This window comes from Ornithorhynchus anatinus, chromosome 8 (assembly GCF_004115215.2).
Source record: "Ornithorhynchus anatinus isolate Pmale09 chromosome 8, mOrnAna1.pri.v4, whole genome shotgun sequence".
Taxonomy (NCBI): domain Eukaryota; kingdom Metazoa; phylum Chordata; class Mammalia; order Monotremata; family Ornithorhynchidae; genus Ornithorhynchus; species Ornithorhynchus anatinus.
The window spans coordinates 17,876,867-17,894,785 of record NC_041735.1 but is presented as its reverse complement, the minus strand read 5'-3'; the positions used below and the strand labels follow the sequence as shown (position 1 = coordinate 17,894,785).

Below are 17,919 nucleotides of genomic sequence, written 5' to 3'. Positions count from 1 at the left end.
TTGAATTTTCTAATACCTTTTAAGATCATTCAACTTCTTTACGTATTTTTAAATCACAACTGCACTATATTAGCATTCAGTGTTCACAGACTAAAAAGCACATATTATCTTCTCTGCACTACCCTATTTAACATGAAAATCCTGAGACTTCAGCGGACAGTGTGGGGCACAATGAAAGCCGCCTGCGTTTCACCGAATTTAACTTTCAACCTGGACTTGAATGAAGTCATCCCAATCTAACGGCTCCCTCTATTGGTAGTTAGTTGAATTGAACAGTGATCCAAGTTGAGAGAGTTTTCCTGCAGATTTTATAACTATTTATTCCTTGAAGTGAATTAAAAATAGAGATTGATATGAGGTCATCAGATACAGAGGTCAGTCTAAACTCCAGTTAAACTAATCAAAATTAAAGTATTGTGAATTTTCTGTGGTTTCACTTTACTTAAAGGAAAAATGTACTTGGGGGTCTTTTATCTGCCACACTTACCATTGAATTGAACAGAATTAACACGATATTCATTTAAATTCAGAGTTCACAAAGATATCTTTGATTTCTCTCATAATGCCTCTTACCACCTTCTGTTGAGCTGGCCCAGACTGCAAAAAAAAAAAAAAAGAATAGTTGGGCCAATTAGGTCCCTCGAGCCTCAACTACAAGTCAGGCTTGTAATAATAATTGTGGCATTTGCTATGTGTCAGGCACTGAATTAAGCAATGGGGTAGATACAAGATAATCAGGTCCCACATGGGATTCACAGTCTCGGTGGGAGGGAGAACAGGTATTGAATCTGAACTGAGGCACAGAGAAGTTAAGTCATTTCCCCAAGGTCTCACAGCAGATATGTGGTGGAGCTGGGATTAGAATCCAGGTCCTTTGACTCCCAGGCCTTCAATCTTGAGAAGCAGCATGTTCTAATGGGAAGAGCAATCTGCTTCTCAAGATTGGCTTATGCCAAGATTCTCTAAGAAGTCTGATCTCACTTCTCAGTTTTCAGGCCTCTGTAATAAACTTGATCAGGGAAGCCATGAAATCCAGCCAGATGACAAGGTTGATTAAAAAGATTTATAGAATCAAACATAAGAAACTTGTGACTAACTAGCCCTGAGCTTGGATGAAAACTGCATGTCTCTAAATAACAGCTATCCTGCTTAACACTTTGACCCCTACAACTAATCATTTTGACTCAATGCCTAAATACTAAAGTCATTGAAATGTGACTTTAGTAGATGTATCTTTTCCAATTTTTGTAAGTCACCCTACTCCTCCCCCGATAAAAGTAACTGAATCTAAGATTGACTCCTAGCACCTGACTTTCTGGTTCATTGAGGACCCTGGAGCCCACTGAGGTTAGGGAAGTTGGCAAGGGACATATAGTTTTGAGGTATTTTCATTACTCTTATTTTTAAAGTTTCTGTTTGTGCTGAAGCTAAGGGTTAAGGGTTTAAACTGACAAATTGTAGTGGAAGTTCAATACAAGCAGCAGCAACCAATGACCTGTGAAGCTTAAGTACAATAAGGATAATCTCTTGAGGTAAGAAGCTCAAGCATTGCTGCCCAACTCCATTTCCTGTCCTACATTCCATCTGCCAGGGGTGGTGTCTATTTCCTGCTGTACCTATGCACTTTCAGCACCTCTGTGGACACATAATGCTTCTTTTTCTTCTACCCTACTTAACTGATGTTGGGGAGTCATTTGGTCCAGTTCTCGCTTTCATGCAGATTTATGCCTAAAGTGCCTACAAGAAATGAATCCTTTTTCTTTCTCTTTATCCAGGGGTGGAGACCTTTTTACACCATCTCTGGTTAGTCTGTTTACATGTTTTAGTATTTGAAAGCCAAGGAATTATTTCCTCTGCATCACTAAACTCTCAATAAGTGAATCTAGAGGCCCTCGATCCTGAAAGGTTTAAATTTCCAATTTCAACTTGAAACATGAACACATGGAGTGAGAGAAAGAGAGAAAAAGAGAGAAGAGAGGAGAGAGAGGGAGAGTGAGAGAGAACACACACATTTTGGCAGTATTTATGACCTTTAATGCACATGAATAATAATTAGCCAAAACAACATCCTGAGGTTTGGGGAATGAAAGAAAAAATCAAAACACAAAAACACTTTGTTAGTTCCTAATTGGGCCTTGGGCTGGGGGAAGGAGGCCCTTGTTAAATGCTGACTCTAGGCCTATATTTTTGTAGCTGCCCGGAATCTTGGCAATTCCATCTATGAAGATTCAATAAAACGGTTCCTTCAAAACCTTTATTTTGAGGTTTAGACCATGCTTTAAAACTCACTTTCAATGAACTTTGAGAATGAAGTTTTCATTTTTAGGCTTAAACACATAAAAATGACAAATGGATTCTTTAAAATAATACAAAGATGGAAAAGGAACACTCATTTTAAATATTCCTTTGAAGCTATGTAGATGTCTTATTCATTCATTGGCATGTCTTTTAAAGAATTCTATGCACATCATCTTACACATCTTATGATTTTCCTTTCCATGACTATGACTACTTTAATTCTTAAAGCGAGTAAGCAGGTGGTTGGTTCCATATCACCCTGGAACAAAAGGCAAGGTGAAGTCATGCTTCATGGCACACTTTAGTGCTGTACCTTAAATTTATATTGCACCTGCCTTTTGGGGAGTTTAACACACTTCTCCCACTGTCATTTATCTTCACCATATCTATAATTAGAAGAGCATATATTAATATCAGTATTTTACAGGGGGGGAAATTGAGGCTTTGAAAGAGGACATGGCTTACCTTTGACCACCTAGTGGCCAAGTCTGCATTACAAAAATATACTTTTAGAATGGATATTTTTGCTGAAAATATTTGGATTTTGCAACTTGACACTACCCCCAGGCAAAGAAACACCTCTGGGAGTATCCCTGTGCATCCAGAGGGAATGTTCTTGTGCTACTCATTTTACTGGGAGTAGCCCGGATTTCAGAATGTCTGTCTGATTGACAGATTACACTTTAGAATTTTCTACCCTCCCACACCCCTAGCCTCCCTTAATCAGGCTTCCTCTTTCCAATATGGGCTCCCACAGTCCCCTGGCTGCTGTATTGAATTGGTAATGATGAAAAGTACTTAGCAGTTGGATGGCAAACTTGCCATTTGGCATGCTGGTTTTTTAGGCTATCTTTGGATATTGTCAGTTCCCCCCTGCCTCAGGCAGCAGTGTCAATCAAGAGCTTAGCCCAAGGATAAGGATGCAATTGTGCAAGAAATCAAGGCAGGCTGTCAAAACCTCACACCAATAGAGTTTGGCTGATCCACAAATCCTGACAGATATCTCTAGTGCAGCCCCCCATTCACTACACTGAAAATTAGGCTGACAAACTTATTGCCAGTAAAAAATATTTGGCTTTGGGATTTCTATGGTTTGGCCTTCTGAAGACTTGGCTACAAAATCAGGAAAAGAGTCAGGATTACCACCCAGGTCTCTAATTTTACTCTGAATATTCTATGTGGGCTCTTCCTACCCCAGCTTGCTCTCTCTTTCCACCAACTCAAACTGGCAGCTTTCAATACCAGAAGGTACATGAGCCCAGCATTTCCTTTGCTGAGCACTCAATTTATTTTGGATCAATTGCACACAAAAATAACATAAATAGAACACATTCTACTGAGTTCTTGGGGATGTTTCTTGCATTCCTGGAATGCATAGTTAAAAAGACACATACTCTTGTGCAGCAAGAGACCGTATACTATTCAAACTCCCCAGGTCTGAGTAGCCCTAGATGGCTTTGATCCCATTCACTAGCTAAGGTTAAAATACCTGTCGTTCTTATCCCGGAGAGGCAGGATTACGCTTTACGCTTCCTCCTTAACTCATCATCTTGGCCCTCCTGCACTCCTCACATACCACTGTGCTGTAGTACTGGAGGGAAAGGAAGGTAAGTTAAGAAGAGTGTCCTTTTCTTAGACCACTAAAGCAGCAGCAGGTCAAACAGGAGAAGGCTACCCCAACTCCAGGCCATTAACTTTTGCCACAGGGAAGTTTGTAAGGTTGGGGATTTGGGGAATGTCCTCTGAACCGAATGAGAAGTTCGCAAAGACAAGCGAGGCCAGAAGCAATCAGTCAGAGGAGCGGCAGTGACTTCCAACCAGAATCAACCCTGGTAGTTCCTTTGTTGTAATAACATTTTGTTGAACTGTCGAGGCTGTTCCCTTCCTTTAGACCAAGAATATTACTTGACTGAGGAATTTATCCCCTGCTTCCAGTTTATGAGGACCTTTTTCTCTTAAGCAATAGAGTTTCTTCATTACAGTGACAAACTGAAATCACAATTTTAGATGTCTAGGTTGCCTGTCTCTTCAGCTTCCCATACTCACTACAGGTCTTCATAACCAGAAATTGTGTCCACTCTCTGGGCTTCTCCGAATATCAGAAATGTACACAGTCCGAGATTACTAACTACGGCCACCAGATTGAAAACAGAAGTCCATGAGCCGGTGGTTTCAATTAGATATCCCCCCAGATACACACCAACAACACCTGAATATCAGAAAAGAAAAAAAAATGAGAGATTTGATTGAAAATGGCTACATGTATTTAGTGAACAAAGTTGATGACAAAAGCTCATCCAAAGTACAACTCTGGTCTTCATTCCAGAATCCTGGAGCTAAACAGACACCACTATTTAGTCTCTCCCATTGGCTTCATGTAAACAGTCCTTTAACCAGCAAAGTAAATGAAAGCAAAATAGATTTTTATCCAATTAAATGTGGTCTCTTCATCTGATATGAATCTGGATGCTTTGTCTATATATCACCAAGCCATGGATACTTGGTGAATGCACACTGACACTTGCTGTCCAAATTCCTATGAGGTCTCTTGGGTCCCAGCTCAGTTTTCCATTCTCCCCCACCCAAACTTAATCTAGCCACACAGAAGGTCAGAAGTTATGAGAAATGAGGTGGATATTTAGCGAGCAGAGGTAAAACCTGGAAAATCTACAATAGGCTGAGGAGCTGACCCATGGCCAACTTTGGGTTGGGGGAATCTAAGCTTTTCCCTCATATACAGCCCTTTTCACTGAAACAGCTGCTAGGCAAATAGCCTTGAGTCCTCGGACAGGTGTCTACACCTGCTTCTCCAGAAGTGAATCACTGGACTTTATCTCCAAATCCACACAGAACAACCAGATCTTTAGGAATCCAGCTCATCTACACCATGGGAAACGAGCTCAGAACAAACCTTCTCCAAGCTGAATACTTCTTACCTGCTAAGGCCCCAGCAGTGTTGGCAACACCTGTGAAAAAAAGAGCAAGGTACATGACTACAGTAGATTACAAAAGGGACATACATTAATCCTCACCCCATGACACTGGAAATGAATAAAATGTCAAATGGGTCCACTTAAGCACCAGTCTGCTATATCTGACTAGCAGTCTGTTACTTCTTTTTTATATTGAAAGAACTGGATCTGTAAGGCACTAAACCCAATGGCCTGGGTAATTTTTTTTCCCTTCACCTCCTTGGCTTTTTATTTTTACTCAATTTTGTCAGTGTTCAATTTATATAAAATAGGGGTGTTCTAATCCAGGTGCTTTTACCCAGTAGTTTTAATTGTAAAAAAAAATATCCCCAGGGACAACTGATCAGTCGTACTTACTGAGAGCCTGCAATGTGCAGAACATTGAACTAAAAGCTTGGAGGGTACAATAGAGTTAAAGCAATAATAATAATAATAATGGTATTTGCTAAGCACTTATTATGTGCAAAGCATTGTTCTAAGCGCTGGAGGTATACAAGATGATCAGGGTGTCTCATGTGGGGCTCACAGTCTTAATCCCCATTTTACAGATGAGGTAACTGAGGCACAGAGAAGTTAAGTGACTTGCCCAAAGTCACACAGTTGACAAGTGGCAGACCTCTGACTCCCAAGCCCGTGCTCTTTCCACTGAGTCACGCTACTTCTTCGAAGAAAAAAGACATGACTCTTGTCTTCAAGCAACTTACAATATATCAGTCAAGGACTACATACCTTTTGTTACAGTATCTGTTAAGTGCTTTATTCTGTGTCAGACTCTGTTCTAAGCACTGGGGTAGGTACAAGTTAATCAAGTCGGACCCAGTCCCTGTCCCACACTAGCCTCCCGGTCTAAGAATATCTTATTGTCTGCAGTGCTCTGCATTATTAGAGAAGCAGCACGACAGTGGAAGAGCACGGGCTTGGGAGTCAGAGGTCATGGGTTCTAATCCCGACTCCGCCACTTGTCTGCTGTGTGACCTTGGGCAAGTCACTTAACTTCTCTGGGCCTCAGTTACCTCATCTGTAAAAATGGGGATTAAAAAATGTGAGCCCCTCGTGGGGACAATCTGATCACCCTGTATCTACCCCAGCGCTTAGAACAGTGCTCTGCACATAGTAAGCACTTAACAAATACCATTATTGTTATTATTACTATTATTATTATTATAGCAGGTATTAATTCACTGTTTAGGGTGTGATGCCACCCTGGGTGAAGGAGAGCAGCTCGTATCCTCTACCACTAGGGGGCACTCCTACCTCATGGCTGTTCCCTATTGTAGGAGCCCTGATCCTGCCCACAGGCAAAGGACTTGGAAAGCAGCTGTACATTTAATAATAATAATAATAATGTTGGTATTTGTTAAGCGCTTACTATGTGCAGAGCACTGTTCTAAGCGCTGGGGTAGATACAGGGTAATCAGGTTGTCCCACGTGAGGCTCACAGTTAATCCCCATTTTACAGATGAGGGAACTGAGGCACAGAGAAGTTAAGCCCACAGTCACACAGCTGACAACAGAGCCGGGATTCGAACTCATGACCTATGACTCCCAAGCCCATGCTCTTTCCACTGAGCCACGCTGCTAAGGCGATCATGGTCCAAGTGAAGGATGGCCCTCCCTGGCACAGTGACAGGCTGGAAAACGAATCCCTCCATCAGTAACAAACTGCTATTTTCTTGTTTTAATTGAATTTACCCCGTGTCACTGCCTCTTACCCAAACTGTAAGTCCCCTATAGGCCAGGGATTGGGAAAGAATCAAATGTCCTTATACTTCCTCCCAGTGCTTAAGTCAATCAATGCCCAGCACTTTGTAAGTGTTTAATAAACATCATTACTATAACCACACTAAACAGATACATTTATGAGGTTGGGCCCTTGAAATTAATTCCTGTTGATTTCCTTCACTAAGTAATGATAAAATGTTTCCTCACCAAACAAAAAGCCAGCACATGAAGGGGCCAAATCCTGGATGTTAACAGAAATGCCGCTATTACAAAACAAATGAAAAGACACGGGTTACTCTGGGCAAGATTGGAACTTCTCACACCATGAGATTCAGAGACACTTTCATTTGACTAACAAATTACCTTTCCAAGAAGAAAAATCAAAGAAAAAGGTGGTGGTGGAAAGTATCAAAAGGAAAGAATAACGGGAGAAAACCAAAGCTAAACATGAGACCAGTAAATTTACGATACAGTACCCAGAAGCCCATACAACATTTTTTAAATTCAGCAAAATGCATTCAAGCTTTGGTTGTCAACAGAGAGGCATTGGTAGTTCAATAGCTACAGTCCCATTTCTGGCATAGCTTCCGTATGACCATGGACAAGTTACTTAACCTTTCGATAACTCAGTTTCCTCAAACTTAAAACAAGTGTCAGACAAGGATCTGACAATCTAGGAGTTTGCAAATAATCCAAATCTAAGTGCTAATATTAGGTGCATATTAAGTGTCTTAAATTGTAATGACAATTTGCATAAACACTATAATTTATTTGCAGAAGTGGGTAAAAGAGGGCATAAAATGGAGAAGTCTGTTTACCTGTGGTTAAAGGTCTGAAGTCCAATTGAGGCTGATGCAAATATTACAGATTTACAAAAGCTTGATGTATGGCCCAGACACAAAGCAAAAACACTTGAAACACCCAAACCGATCACCTGCAGGAAAACAAAGTCAGTTACTGGAACTGATTCAACTTGAGTTCTTCAGAAAGGAAGCAAAGACACTGGAGAGTTTCTCTCTGGAGGTCAGATCTCACAAATCTTCTCACATAAACAGTCCCTTACCCGTTGCTCAAGCAGGCAGTAAAATAAATCAGTTAGGCTAAACAGAAATTGAGTTATGACATTTAATCCCAATCTCATTAAATTGTTGAATGCACCTCCTCTCTTACTTTTAACAACATTCTATGCCTCTAGGCATTACCAGCTAAGGACTCTGGTGGCCCTAACCGGGTAAGAAAATTCTATGGGACAATTATCAGGGAGGTAAATTGTAGAGGCCTTAATTTATAGCTGGAAAAACTGAGGCTCAGACAGCTATGTGATTTGCTTGAGGTCATTCAATGAACCAATGAAAGAGGCCCAAATTAAAATCATGAGTCTTACCCTTCACCCTGTTATCTAATCAGCATACCACCTTTCTTCCTTCTTTCAGCTATGGATGGAAAAGATCTCTTTGGACCCATAAAGCCAGCCTCAAAATAAACCACAGATTTAAAGGAAACAGAAATTATGCAATTTTAGGGGCAAAAATCTAGGTGCTAAGAAGCCAAAGGGCTCTCCTTCAGGAAACTGAAAGCCTAATAGGGCAGATAATACGGGACTTCCAAATAATTTTCTTACCTGCATGACTTTACGTACAGTGATCGTTCTATAACCTGAAATGGAAAACGTAGATAAACTGAAATATTTGACACTACATGTTATTGAAATGCCGATCTTTAATAAGTCCAGGGAAGATGCTAATAGCATCATAATGTCCTTGGAGAACACCAAAATATATTGAGTGTGGCCATTACCCCTCAAGCTAAGGAAGGGGGATCAGTAAAGAAAGCACTCATCATATCATAGCATGCCCATATATACCACAAGGGCCTCTATTTCACCACCAGCAGCAGGACAAGAGAAACAGGGAAATGAGTACAGAGAGAGATGTCTGTAAGCATGCCTAAAAAGGGGAGTACTTTCCTGAGGGTGCTTATTTGAAGGTGTGTTGATGTTAGATGCATGAATATAAATCAGGGCAATCTGGAGAGACCAGGTAACAGGTTGCAACCTTGAAACAATAACTGGATTGCTGAGTTTTCCTTTGAGCTGTCAGCTTTTGTGCAAGTTTCTCCTACATCTGCGTATGGTGACAGGACTCAGGGCATGGCAATTGTAAGAATGTTCTAAGGTAATCCTATGGCATAGTGGATACAGCATAGCCCTGGGTGTCAGAAGGTCATGGGTTCTAATCCCGGCTCTGCCACTTGTCTGCTGTGTGCCATTGGGCAAGTCACTTCACTTCTCTGGGCCTCAGTTACCTCATCTGTGAAATGGGGATTGAGACTGAGCTCCAAGTGGGATAGGGACTGTGTCCAACCCTATTTGCTTGTATCCGCTCCAGTGTTTAGTATAGTGCCTGGCACATAGTAAGCACTTAGCAAATACATTCATTATTATTATTATTATTATTGTTAATGAAGTGTCTGAGTCAAAACTTATTCCAAGTTTCAGAAGGAGCCCTACAATTCCATGTATTTTCCAGGGGAAATGTCTACCACCTCTTACAATGTAATAATACACTGGCATTAATATAAAAATAACAACTGTGGTATTTGTTAAGTACTTACTGTATTACAAGCACTGTACTAAGCTCTAGGATAGATACAAGATATTCATTCATTCATTCAATCATATTTCTGAGTGCTTTCTGTGTGCAAAGCATCTCAATAGCATGTAGAGTTAAATATTTCAGTTTATCCACATTTTCCATTTCAGGTTATGGAATGATCACTGTACTCAAAGTCAGCACTTGGGAGAGCACAATAATCAAATCAAACACAATCTCTAATGACTGTAAACCCCATATAGGGTTTCCTAAGTAGGAGGGAGGACAGTTATTTAATTCCCATTTTACAGATGAGGAAACTGAGGCACAGAGAAGTTAACTGATTTGCCAAAGTTCACACAGCAGGCAAGTAACAGAGCTGGGATTAGATCCCAGACCCTCTGGCTCCCAGGCTTGTGCTCTTTTCACTTCCCTAATTTTTCATAATCACAGGTGTGCTCCTGAATGACTACAGCCTCAAGAGCAGCAGGCAACCCTGGTGAAAACAAAGGGATTAAGGGCTGGCCGAACTAGATGCACTGGCCTGCAGTTCAGGGTGCCTGGCTAGGTCTGCCCGAATTCCTTAGTGGTGAGGGAATAAGGGTGAGGAGGTGCTGATGAATCCCAAGACACTCAGCCTTCTTGTCTGTGAACCCTCTAAAGAAATGAACATCAAGGTGGCCCCTTCAGCCCAGATGTGTCACACTGTTACACCAAGGTTGTCCAGTTGGTTGGAGGGGCAACACAATGGTGTGGGCATTCTGAGTTTAGAGAAGCTTAGAATGAGGCCTCTCATCCCATAGAATAGTGCTATGGGCTCTAATTATTGTGGTATTTGGTAAGTGTTTACTATGTTCCAGGTGCGCTACTAAGCACTGAGGTGGATACAAGCAAATTGGGTTAACACAGTCCCTGTCACACACAAGGGGCTCATGGTCTTAATCCCCATTTTAAAGAGGGGGTAACTAAGGTGCACAGGGAAGTTAAGTGAATTGTCCAAGGTCACACAGCAGACAAGTGGCAAAGCGGGGATTAGAACCTAAGTCCTTCTGACTCACAGGCCCATGCTCTATCCACTAGGCAAAGAGCTCCAACTCATCTGAACCCCAGTTTAGGGAGAAAAAAAATATTTTTGAACCTTGACTGATTAGATGATCAGAGAGGAATCCACTAAACAAACTTGCTGGAATAGCAGTCAACCAGGGAACGACATTAAAGATCCAGCCCTGAAAAAGAGAAAACATAACCACTGTAGTTAGGATAGATCACTTTTTCTCACTCTGGCTGAAGGAGCAAAGAAAGCAGAAACTACCTGAGGCTGCAGAAGTGTTATCAGAGCATGGTTACAGGGCTACATGAAGAAGGCACCCTGAAAATGAAGCCCTGGCAAAGGGGCAAGTTGCAGCTCCTTCTGCTCCTTCTGCTCTTTATAGTAATAGTGTGGGACACGCTACTGGCCAAGGCAAGATTATAGCTTAGTAGAGTCTATGTTGGGGAAAGTTACTATACCCTTGCTTGTATGTTGTTACTGAAACTCATTTCAGTAATCTTGGGTGGATTAGCCTTTCAGAGGATGGCACCCCTATTTGGAGACAGCCAAAAAGGGTAAGGGGGACCCAGGTTTTAACTACAAACTGAAATAAAGTCTCCAGAAAAACACTGAATAAGGGTAAATCAGAAGGAAAAGATGTCTCTGGGAGATCTCCACTCCACATTATCAATTATGAACACATTCACTGTGACATGGTTCCCTCTTGCAGCATGACGTTTGTTGGTGGAGGAGTCCTTCCCAGTTTCTGTATTTGGCCAGTAGGTCTGCCCACCTTAACTGCTCAAAAAATACAAAATATTATATGTTACTTGGCTTCAAAAAAAAAGTAAAAAAAAAAAGAAACCATGAACCCATCCATGTATAGGAAATAATCACTAGAAAATGGGACAATTTTTAAAAAACATTTGCCTCAAAGCTAGCAAATGTGGCTGCAAATGAGATGGGCCAAGAGCATATTCCCTTGGGCAAATTAGCCATATTAATACATAGTTTAATTATCTGGTTTCTAAATGTACCAGGCAACAAATTTATAAATCCAGTAGCACACAAATTACATAAAATGATTGCTAATGATATAGCAAATGTAGTTAGAGTATTTTAATGGTCCGTTGAAACCACAGATATATAAACAGTAATCTCAAAATCAAATTGGGCTCAAGTCTCCAGAGAAATACTGAAAGAGAAATTTCTTCAAACATATTTTAATGGATTTTTAATAGTTGGAATTGTTGTTGCTTCTAAAAAGTTACTCTATATCAATGTACTCCATTCAAAGCACTACTTCATTGCAATAGCTACCCACCTTAGAGTCTGGAAAGGTTTCTTGGAAGAAAGTTGGCAGCCAAGAAAGAAGAATGAAAAATGAACTGGCTGAAGAGAGCTGAGCAAATATGACAGCCCTAGGAATAAAGATCCAGAAAGAATGACTCAGTTAAGCAGCTCTTGATAAAATCGGATGGTTTCATTAGTCGAATTACATACCAAATAGTTTCACACAAATAAGAAACATCAGGCTCCCTTAATAACTCCTAACCATATGCTAGTAGGACAACCTTGTCCTTTAATAATTCCTGGAGATTTTGATGAGGAACTGCTAACTCTTTATAATTGGAGTGTGTAAACTCAAAGTCTATATTATCAGGAAGTCAGCAGGTCCCCTTCCTCAAGTTGAGAAGGTGATTTTTTTCTTTTTTTTTAATGGAATTTGTTAAGCACTTACTACTTGCCAGGCCCTGAATTACACACCAGGGTAGATAAAAGATAATCAGGTTGGACATAGTCCCAGTCCTACAAAGGCCTCACAGTCTTAATCCCCATTTTACAGATGAGGACTGAGGTCCAGAGAAATAATGAGAAGTGACTTGCTCTACGTCACACAGTAGACAAGTAAGTAGCGGAGCCAGGATTAGAACCCAGGTCCTCTAACTCCCAGAAATGTGGTTTTTCCACTAGGATATGCTGTTTCTCCATGGAATGTCAGCAATTAACTTCCAATCAGCAGTCTTGAATGATATCCTGTTCCCACAAACCCACAATCTCTACCAAGTCAATGAGAGGCCTACCCTTGAAATGCCCACAAAGTATCACCAAGGACACAATGGCTAGATGCTCAGATTTCATGGCACTACTCTGGACAGTATGAAATTAACCACAAGGTGTATGAATACCACCACTCCCTACCGAAAAAGAAAAAGATCTCAAGACATCTACTCACCAGACAGGAGCCTTCTTAAATAACTGTTTCCAAGGAATTTTCATTTGTTTTGACATGGGAAAACCTTTTGCTAAAACTCCAAGAGACAGTATGAGTTCTAAGGGAGATATATACATTTAACAATAAATCCACATTTAGTAACCATTCAATGGTATTAATTTCAAGCAGGCCAATTAAATGTAGCCTGTTGTAAATTCACTGCCACATATATAAAAATCCCCCTTCACATCAAACTTATATGCAAATTATTTGACCCTAGCTCTGAAGTATTAAGAGCTGTGGTATTTACATTCACCCCCTGAGTAACTAGCCCCTTACCCAATTGCTAAGAATCTAGAATGCAGAGTTAAACCTGAAGCCTAATTCTTAGACAAATTACTGGCATATATTGCCCTTGATTTTGAACCCCTTGAATATGCTCAGAATTTAATTCTTTACCACTGGCACCTCCAATTTTTAAAGCATTCAAAAAAGCATTTACTGAGCACCCAATTAGTGCAGAGAACTGTACTAGGTGCTTGGGAAGTACAGAATACAGAAGTGACACATTTCCAGCCCACAGGGAACTTTCACTCTAATAGAAGATGCAAAAATAAAAATATTTACAACTGGAATGGTCAAAATAAATAACTCAATACAAGCATATGCACCAGTGCTAAGGAAGGTGGAAAAAAATTGAAGTAGGAGGTTGCTCCCTGTGTTTCTATAGTTATTCATCTATGTTGTTGATATTGGAGCAAGAGAATTGAGCTTGTACCTGGTCTCAACTCCCTTATCCTTGTTCCTTGCTCTCATTGTTCACCAGACATGGAACTCCCTTTAAGACAGCCCACATCTTTATTCACATCAAAACACCTCAAATCTGTCTTTCTTCATCAAGCTTGCCCTGATAAATTTTCCAACATCTTCAACTATATCATCTCTTCAGTCAGTTATATAGCCCTTTCAATTTTTTTTCACCTTTTCCACATAATATTCAATGATAATGGGAAGAAATCTGCTAACTTTCCATTAAGCCTTAACCAGGATATCAGAACTTGCTTCCTGCACTGGCCTTCTTACCTTGTTCATTCAGCAGGTATCTGCACATGTAATAAACCCAAAGCAAAGTGAGCAAACCAGAGAAATAAAAGACACTCTGCCAGCCATACCAGTCCAAAAGAAGGGACCCAGCTCCACCAATCACCAGGGTCCTGGAACAACAAGATGTGGAAAACCAGTGCGGGTCATTCTCAAATCAATTTCTTAGCTCCCAAAGACAAAATCATCAACAAGTATTGAATACCCTCAGACATACACAAGACTGAACAGGGGGGTTTGGTTCCATATTAAAAACATCCCTTACTTATAGGAGCCAATCTAATAGAGAAATTTCACAATCAACTAAAAGAAGTTTGCTTAGATACAGCAGCTGCAGGGATGACTAGAGGAAAGGAGATAGTGGCCTATGCTGGTGGGCAAGAGATTATTTGGGAAAACAACAAAGAGGAGGGGAAGGGCTTATGATTTAAAGGAAGACAGATATGATGTCCTGTAGGAGAAATGAGGTTCTTCCATACAAAAAAAACCACCTTGAACAAAGGTTCAGAGTCAGCATCCGATCAATTATAGAACTACCACATGGCCACAAGCCTTGTTGACAATGGAATGGGAGCAAGAGAATTTCTCTTCCCAAACAGGTTCGTTACATTCCATTTGATGAAGAAAATCAGTCCAGAGAGGGGCAAATGACTAGAATAGGGATGGACTTAGCATTATTTCTGCATTAACAATGATCTCCAGCTAGTTTTAAGGCCTTCCCTAAGCTCTCTTTTCCTTTTCTTCCACTCCCTTCTGCGTTGCCCTGACTTGCTCCTTTTATTCAACCCCCCTCCCAACCCCACAGCACTTATGTATTTATCCATAATTTATTTATATTAATGTCTGCTTCCTCCTTTAGACTGTAAGTTCACTGTGGGCAGGGAATGTGTCTGTTATAGTGTACTCTCCCAAGCACTTAGAACTGTGCTCTGCACACACTAGTACATTATTACACACGTTACTAAATATTATCACTATTTCAATTATCCCTGGTATTCTCATCCCTCATTAGCATGGCTAATTGAGAGCTCTTTATGTATTTTATGTCATTCGAATTCTACTCCCTCTTTTCTCCATTCTGCAGCTGTTTTGTGGTACTCTGCACCAGAGCTCTTTGGCATCCAGTATTTGAAAACAAATACAAATACTGGTCAGGTTGCTGAAAATATTTTAATCTGATATAGTATACCATGAGCTGACTGAGTTTATTGATTTCAAGGTCCCAGTACAAAGAACCAGCTCCCACTGTTCCAAGATATACACCCACCAACATGCTGCCCTGGAATGTCTGCTCCATCAAAGTCAAGGTCAGTGGAAGGGGAAGGGGAATGGGAACAAGGACCCTATATCCCACACCAAACTAAACCCTCTGCTTGGCCCAAGATCTGTAGGCCAGGACTGGATAGCACTGACAACACTGGCTCTACTCTTTGGTGTCTCAGGAATGGATGGATGGCTTTTTCAGGGGAAAGCAAGAAGTAGATGATGCCTGAAAAGGAAATCCTTTTCCTTTTCCTGGGAAGCAGCGTGGCTCACTGGAAAGAGCACGGGCTTTGGAGTCAGAGGTCATGGGTTCGAACCCCGGCTCTGCTACTTGTCAGCTGTGTGACTTTGGGCAAGTCACTTAACTTCTCGGTGCCTCAGTTACCTCATCTGTAAAATGGGATGAAGACTGTGAGCCCCACGTGGGACAACCTGATTCCCCTGTGTCTACCCCAGCGCTTAGAACAGTGCTCGGCACATAGTAAGCGCTTAACAAATACCAACATAACCCCAGGGAGTTCATTCATTCATTCATTCAATCATATTTTTTGATTACTGTGTGCAGAGCACTGTACTGCAGGGTATCTTTACAAAGTAGTTTGTCCTTAAGGGAAAAGTAAAGATTGAATACAAATCAAGTTGCAGTGAGACACCACAGCTGGCACTCCCTTCACCTTCCAGCCAGGGAGGCGGTCAACAGAGGACAGGGACAGTGTAGGAAGAAGTGGGGAGGGGGTGTGAGTGCCAGGGAAGACCTGAAGCATCATCCATCCAACATCATGCACATCCTGCAAAAGGGTTCTGCCTCTAGAAAATGCAAAAACCCTTACTTGTGTAAAATTAACACTAAAACCATGTTTCAAATAGCCTCCAAAACAACCTCCCTAAAAGCATTTCAGAGGTGGGGAAAATTAGAAAAGGAAATTTAAAAGGACCAACAAAACCCAGTTCCTCAAATATATACTGTAGACACATTTCTATATATGAAGATGCCTGAGGCTGCTTCTTGGGTCATTCTTGAAAAATGCATCTCTGTTCTTTATGACTCTGTCCTTTATAACTTTCTGATCTCCTAGTCCCCCACTGAAAAATAGGGATTCTCTTTTTCAAATCCTGTTTGTAAGCCTGCATACTATTATAGACTTGAAACTGGGGAGCTACAGAATAGGCTAAGAGAATTCAGAAAGGGGGAAAAAAAGGCCTATGAAATCCTACCAGGACAGATAAAAAAAAGAAAGGAAAGTTCCTGCATTTCAGCTCTCCCAGACTCCTTGCCAACCCCCCATCATTAAACCCACTAACCCCCAAGACACAGAAAAGAGGGAAAGAGTCATGAAGGAACAGATGCATTTCAAAGGGAATAAACACTTAGGCAAAGGGCCTCTGTTTTTATCCTGAAGCAATAGCCTCAGGCTCAGCATCCAGAAATGATGCCCTCAAGGATGTATGTCATCTCCGGATCCAGGTGTGATTTATGCTTTTGTCTTTTGTGGCCATAAACAATTTCTGGTGTTTCCTCCCGCATGGCAATCTTTAGAGACTTAGTTACACATGATTCAGAGTCAACAGCAGATTTGGGGCAACAAAGTGCTAAATGAACTCATGTCTTTCTTTCCTTTCTTTCACAACTGTATCAGTAGAACTTACCCAAACTGAGAACCAGCACCCACAGTACTGTACGTGAATGCTCGCTCACTCTCCCGGACTTTCAAAGACAGTAGGCTTGTCAGAGCTGGGAAATAAACTCCTAGGATCAAAAACACACACTGAATGAGACACCAAAGAGGTAGTATCTCTGGGCTCACATACCTTAGCAAATGTTAAATTGTTCATTCATTCGTTCAATCATATTTATTGAGCGCTTACTGTGTGCAAAGAGTTTGGAAAGTACAATTCAACAACAGATACTGACAATCCCTACCCAACAATGGGCTCACATTAACAAATGTCAATTTGTATTCAATCTTTACTTTTCCCCTTAAGGACAAAATACTTTGCAAAGATAACCTCCATTTTATAGAAGAGCCAACCAATGAAGATATTCAAAGATACTGGAGAGGATTAGGACACAGGAAAGGTATTTAATTTTTCAAAAGAGGAACCTGAAGCAAAGGGAGGGCAAATAGCTTTTTCTTAGTGCCACAGAAATTCCTGTCTGGTGCTCCAACCATTACTTTTTGGTCTTGCAGTGAGGAAGGAAATAAAAATAAAAAAAATTAATTTTTTAAAAAGAGACTGAAAAAACAGAAGTCAAAGAAAAACAGAAAAACCAATATGTGTTTAAGTTATCTAGAACCTACAATGGGCTTATTATGCAGCTCATCACATGTCTTGTGACATGAAGTTCTCTCTACTCAGTGCTGTTCTTCTCGTACTCTGATCACATGATAACCTGATCATTATGAACTGTCTGAATCTCTCTTTGTTTTAACATTAACATTGCCCCAAAACTGCAATAATAAAAATCCATTTCCTGTGAAAAATCTCCTTTCAGGAGAAGAGCTGTCCATGGGAAGCAGTGTGACCTAATGGAAAAAGCACAGGCCTGGGAGAGTACCTGGGTTTTAATCTTGGCTCTGCCACTTGCCTGCTGTATGACATTGGGCAAATCACTTAACTTCTCTGTCTCAGTTCCCTCATCTGCAAAATGAGGATTCAATCCTTATTCTCTCTCCTAATTAGATTCTGAGCCCTACAAGTGACCGATTATCTTGTATATGCCTCAGC

At 40.8% G+C, this 17,919-nt stretch overlaps 1 protein-coding gene across 2 annotated transcripts in view; it reads right to left on the bottom strand.

Moving 5' to 3' along the window:
* Positions 1-2,011: 2,011 nt before the first annotated feature.
* Positions 2,012-17,919, bottom strand: part of SLC17A9 (solute carrier family 17 member 9) — a 33,389-nt gene continuing 17,481 nt past the window's right edge. Inside the window, exons 4-13 of one of the 2 annotated variants that reach the window (XM_039912950.1) lie at positions 16,840-16,939; positions 13,912-14,042; positions 12,850-12,925; positions 11,938-12,034; positions 10,722-10,809; positions 8,614-8,648; positions 7,811-7,926; positions 7,200-7,255; positions 5,235-5,264; positions 2,012-4,507 (exon numbers count right to left, since the gene is read on the bottom strand). In XM_039912950.1, coding sequence (XP_039768884.1) covers positions 4,344-4,507; positions 5,235-5,264; positions 7,200-7,255; positions 7,811-7,926; positions 8,614-8,648; positions 10,722-10,809; positions 11,938-12,034; positions 12,850-12,925; positions 13,912-14,042; positions 16,840-16,939 — 893 coding nt within the window. In that variant the 3' untranslated portion in view covers positions 2,012-4,343. Of the gene's footprint in view, positions 4,508-5,234; positions 5,265-7,199; positions 7,256-7,810; positions 7,927-8,613; positions 8,649-10,721; positions 10,810-11,937; positions 12,035-12,849; positions 12,947-13,911; positions 14,043-16,839; positions 16,940-17,919 lie in introns of both variants that reach the window. The other variant, XM_007655773.3, reaches the window with a different exon arrangement.